This window comes from Apodemus sylvaticus, chromosome 4 (assembly GCF_947179515.1).
Source record: "Apodemus sylvaticus chromosome 4, mApoSyl1.1, whole genome shotgun sequence".
In the NCBI taxonomy this organism is placed as follows: Eukaryota; Metazoa; Chordata; class Mammalia; order Rodentia; family Muridae; genus Apodemus; species Apodemus sylvaticus.
Genome location: NC_067475.1, coordinates 88,195,982 through 88,200,357, shown reverse-complemented (window position 1 = coordinate 88,200,357; position 4,376 = coordinate 88,195,982). Strand labels below are relative to the sequence as shown.

The following is a 4,376-nucleotide window of genomic DNA, read 5'->3' as shown; positions in this document are numbered from 1 at the left end:
TAGTGTGCGGAAGCGGCCCACAAGCTCTCGTGTGTACGCATGCGCACTAGAAGCATAGCTAGCCGATTTGCTTGGCATTCTGGGAATTGTAGTGTTTAGCTCCAGTGTCTCCGGATCCAGACCGGAGGTGTGCGCAGGAGCTGGGTGACGTCTGACTTGATATCTGATTGGCTGTCTGGAAAAATGAAAAAGTAATCGTGGTCTAGGGCAGAGACAAACGAGAAGATGGGGCGGGACTCGAGGAGGTGGAGCCTATAGGCTTTGGGCGCGAGCGGTCGAAAGGCAGTTGGTGTGGGTTCGGTTGCTAGGTCCGGTCCAGCGCATCAGCTCAGGCCCATGGCTGACTCTGAAGAGTTTCGGGCTTCTTCGCCGCCGCCGCCGCCTCCTTCGTCTCCATCGTCAGGCGCCTCTTCGTCGTCCCTCAGCATGCCAGTGAGTTTGGGCTGGCGGGGTCCGAGCCAGAGCCACGGTCCATCAGTGGACCCGCTGGAGCAAGTGGAGCTGCAGATCGGAGACGTGAGTGTCACCACCACTGCGGCCGGGAGCTGCATGCAGCTAGGGTGCTCCCGCCTGCGAGTCTTGGAGTTCAGGTCTAGCCTCGGCTCTCTCCGCCCGCATCTTTCTTTCCTTCTCCTTCCGCTTGCGGTCACCCACTGCACCGCCACCAGGATCTGCTCTCCGCCTCCTCCCCATCCCTCGGAGCACTTTGGTTGGTCCTAAGCCTCCCTGCCCATTGGTGCTTTCTAAGGGACTTGAGCCTGCGCTTCTAGTTGGCCACCAGCCCAGGGCCAGCTGGTGATGCTGTTGTGTGTCGCATACTTGCTCTGTGTTGGACTTGAGTGGACAAGGGCTAATCACAGCGGGCAGCAGAGATCTTTGGTTTCACAGATGAAGATTAGACAGGACAGACTAGACAGATTCTTGCAATGCAAAACGTGTGCGAAGTTTTTGTTCAATCTCGAATTCCCAGAAATCACTTCCTGACCCCAACACATGTACCAGAGGGGGTTGGAGGGTCACCGCGTCCCTTTATAAGGACTCTTGAGAGGGAGAGAGGAGTGAAGTATGTAGCAGGTAGCCTTCCTGGAAGAGTGTTGTGGAATAACTACAGTAAAGATTGGAAACTAGAACTGGTTCACAGGTTTTCTTTCCTCAAAAGAGATGGCCGAAGTACTGGTCCAGATTTTTTTTTTCCAAAACAAAACTGGTTACAAATAAATGTGTACAATAAACATGATATAAAAAGGTGTTGTTTTATATTTGTTGGTGAAGAAAACATTTGATTTGAAAGTGAATTTTTTCATAGCTGTGTGTGATTTTAGATGTTGTCAGCTCAGCTTAGAGTATCAGTTCTTTGATATTATTTATTATTTATTTATAATTGGAAAAATAAGTGTTCGAGGGTGAAAATAATGGAACAGGGCTTTTCTTACTTCGTTACCAGCAAAAGTGAGGGATCCCTATGGATGACTCTGCCGCTTTTAGTGGAAGGTTTCCTGGTTGCCTTGATGAAATATACGAGAGTTGGGTGTGTTTTCTGTTAAAAATACTGACTTGTCATATTTAGTTAGTATTTTTATGGCATGTATGTTTTCTCAAAGTTACATAATGAAAAAAGTTTAGAGGCTATGAGTATAGCTTGGGTAGAGCTATGTGCCTCCCATGTTCTGAGACTTTGGATTCAAGAAAGAACCAGTTTTTTGTTTTTTAAATTCATCTCTTTTAAAGAAAAACATGTGGGCATTTGATTGAAGGTTTTAAGCTATATTTAGACTATGAAGTTAGATGAGGATTTTAGAAAAGCATTGCGGGGTTCAGGGTGCAGCTCAGTGCTGGAGGCCCTGGGTTCTAGTACCACAAACAAACCCATTTGACTTTTCTTTCTTTTATTAAATTTCAGGCGGCATTTTCCTTAACTAAACTTCTTGAAGCCACATCTGCGGTATCAGCTCAAGTGGAAGAACTTGCCCTGAAATGTACAGAAAATGCACGCTTCCTTAAAACGTGGCGGGACCTCCTGAAAGAAGGCTATGACTCCCTGAAACCCGACAACTGACTTGCAGATGTAGTCGCTTAATGACTCAAACTTAAGATATTTGCACATGGACCACATGTATGGGGCTGCCTGTCTCCAGACATTTATACTGAGAATGACATTTTTCTTGCTATTCTTGACTTTGTGAAAGCAGAATACTGGGCTCTCTTACTCGCTTATGTGTTTTCTCTGATATGGCAGTATTTACCTTAGATGCTTTGTGCCCTCTAAACTGTGGTTGACTCCTTTATGAAAGCTACTTCCATCAGTAAGTAATTATCATAACAGGGCCTCCCTGCAACCAGATCATTACTTGTTTTGTGAGAAGATGACAAACACACCTGAGCTGGGAGTTAAGCTTGGCCTGTCTCCTAAGGCAGATGGTGAAGATTTCAGGTTCCCGTCCACAGGACACCTACTCAGAAACTGGTGGTGGCGCTTTATTTACTTCCTTATCCCAATGCCCACAGCCAGGTCACAACACTCACTATCTGTGAATAAGACTCATGAGTATAATTAAAAGTTACTTTTGGCTCCTATTTTTTAGGATGAAGACTGTTTTTCTAAGAAAATTGTATGATTCTAAACCTCATTGACTTGAAGGAAAATTTTTTTCTCTCTGTCTCTCTCTGTTTCTCTCTCTCTCTTCCCCCCTCTCTCTTTTGTGTGTGTATGTGTATGTGTGTATAAATGGGAATTTGACATTTTTTCTGTCTTAAAGCAGTATTCCTTTGTAGCTCAAGCTTCTGTCTTGAGGGCCAATATGACTGGTATGCAAGACAGTTTTGAATTTTGATGATGATCTTAAAATATATTTTCTCATTCTATGACTCCATTTTTAAAAAGTCTTTATTTCATAAAATGAAAACTTTTATAGAATACATGCTTTTTTCTATTTTTATAGTTAACTGCTTTCATAGTTAATATTTTTCTTGTTGGTGTTCTATATGTCCGATTGCTATGTTTGGAATACCTTATCAAATTTATAGCAGTATGCTAGGTATTGTTTAATGGAGCTTTGCAAGTTATTTACCTAATTCTAAAGTTGGTTTCCATATAACATTTAACTGTTTCTATGGGTTTCCTGTCAGTTGAGGATAGTGTTAAGGTCCCACTTTATTTGTACTGTGTTTCTGTATTTAGTGCCATCTATCTTTAAGCCATGTACTACCTTGATACATAGAATCTTGAAGTATCTTTGATGTGATGTCGTGTAGATACGTTGATGTGAATAGAACTCTATTCTAAAGTCTCACCAGGCATCTATGGTAGGGGACAAATGGATGGGCAAAGACTAGTTTTGACATAGTCATAGTTATTTTTTCTTCTTTAAATTAAGCTCACACAACACAAATGGTGTGATTTCTGTACCAAAGAGTGGTTATTTCTGTATAAGAGAAATACTTATATATTCTGAAAATTGCAGTTTAAAAATGTATAAAAATAAAAGTAAATTAAAATGTATTACAAGTAAATTTCTGTTTCTTTGGACTCATTTAAAACTTTCTGAGATAGTTCAACCATACAGAAAAGGTGAATGATTTAAAGAATTCTGTATTCCCATGCAGGGTTAAGTTTGCAGTTTTATTGTTTTCCAGCTGTTCCCTTACCCCAAGTATTAGACTCACTGGAACTTTACATTGCTACCTCTTACACCCGTCCCGTTTTCCTTACCATAGCCACTCGGAAGTATGAACTTTGTTAACCTTTGATCCAATGGTATTAAAGAGTGGTTGATTTGTACCCTCTGCTACTTCAAACCCTGCTGAGGACTAGGCCCAGGGCCTTGTATGCTAAGCAGGAACTCCTTGGGCCCTTAATTTGTGTTTTGATATTTCCCATACTTAGAGGTATTTTGTTTCTGAGACATGGTCTTTTAATGTTGGCTAGACTGACCTTAAAGTTGCCACATAGCCAAAAATGACCTTGAATTCCTACCTTGCCGTAATTTCTCAAGTGCTAGGTTAGACATTGTCCCCTTTCATACACTACGTGCGTTATTTTGTGAGAAAGCTTGAGGATGATCGTTTTCTTAAAAGACCGATGCTACTTTTTGTTTGTTTTGTTTTTTGAGGCAGCTAGTCCTGCAACTAGCTCTGCAGCCCAGGCTAACCTTGAACTCACAGAGATCCACCTGCCTCTCTGTCCTGAGTGCTGAGATTAAAGGTATTGCCACTCCTGCCCTGAGAGAAACTTTTTGATTTGGCAATTATTTCATTATTATTACTTCAGAGGAAAATTTAATAGTTTTGTTGGTGTGATGTGAACCAACACAGTGATAGGCACTGTGGTAGAATTTGTGAGCATTATTTTATATAAACTCTGCTCTGAGGAAACTGAC

General features: G+C 41.8%; 1 protein-coding gene across 1 annotated transcript; it reads left to right on the top strand.

The window, feature by feature from the left end:
- The first annotated feature begins 110 nt into the window (after positions 1-110).
- Positions 111-3,510, top strand: C4H4orf46 (chromosome 4 C4orf46 homolog). Its single transcript, XM_052180324.1, has 2 exons — positions 111-516; positions 1,901-3,510. Exons 1-2 carry the CDS (start codon positions 337-339, stop codon positions 2,054-2,056), a joined length of 336 nt encoding a protein of 111 aa, XP_052036284.1. The 5' UTR covers positions 111-336; the 3' UTR covers positions 2,057-3,510.
- Positions 3,511-4,376: the final 866 nt, after the last annotated feature.

Bases quoted from the DNA above. Each gene is read 5' to 3' on its own strand.
- C4H4orf46 (XM_052180324.1), top strand. From the start codon at position 337: ATGGCTGACTCTGAAGAGTTTCGGGCTTCTTCGCCGCCGCCGCCGCCT. The intron at 517-1,900 runs GTGAGTGTCACC...ATTAAATTTCAG, and splicing joins TGGAGCTGCAGATCGGAGAC to GCGGCATTTTCCTTAACTAA.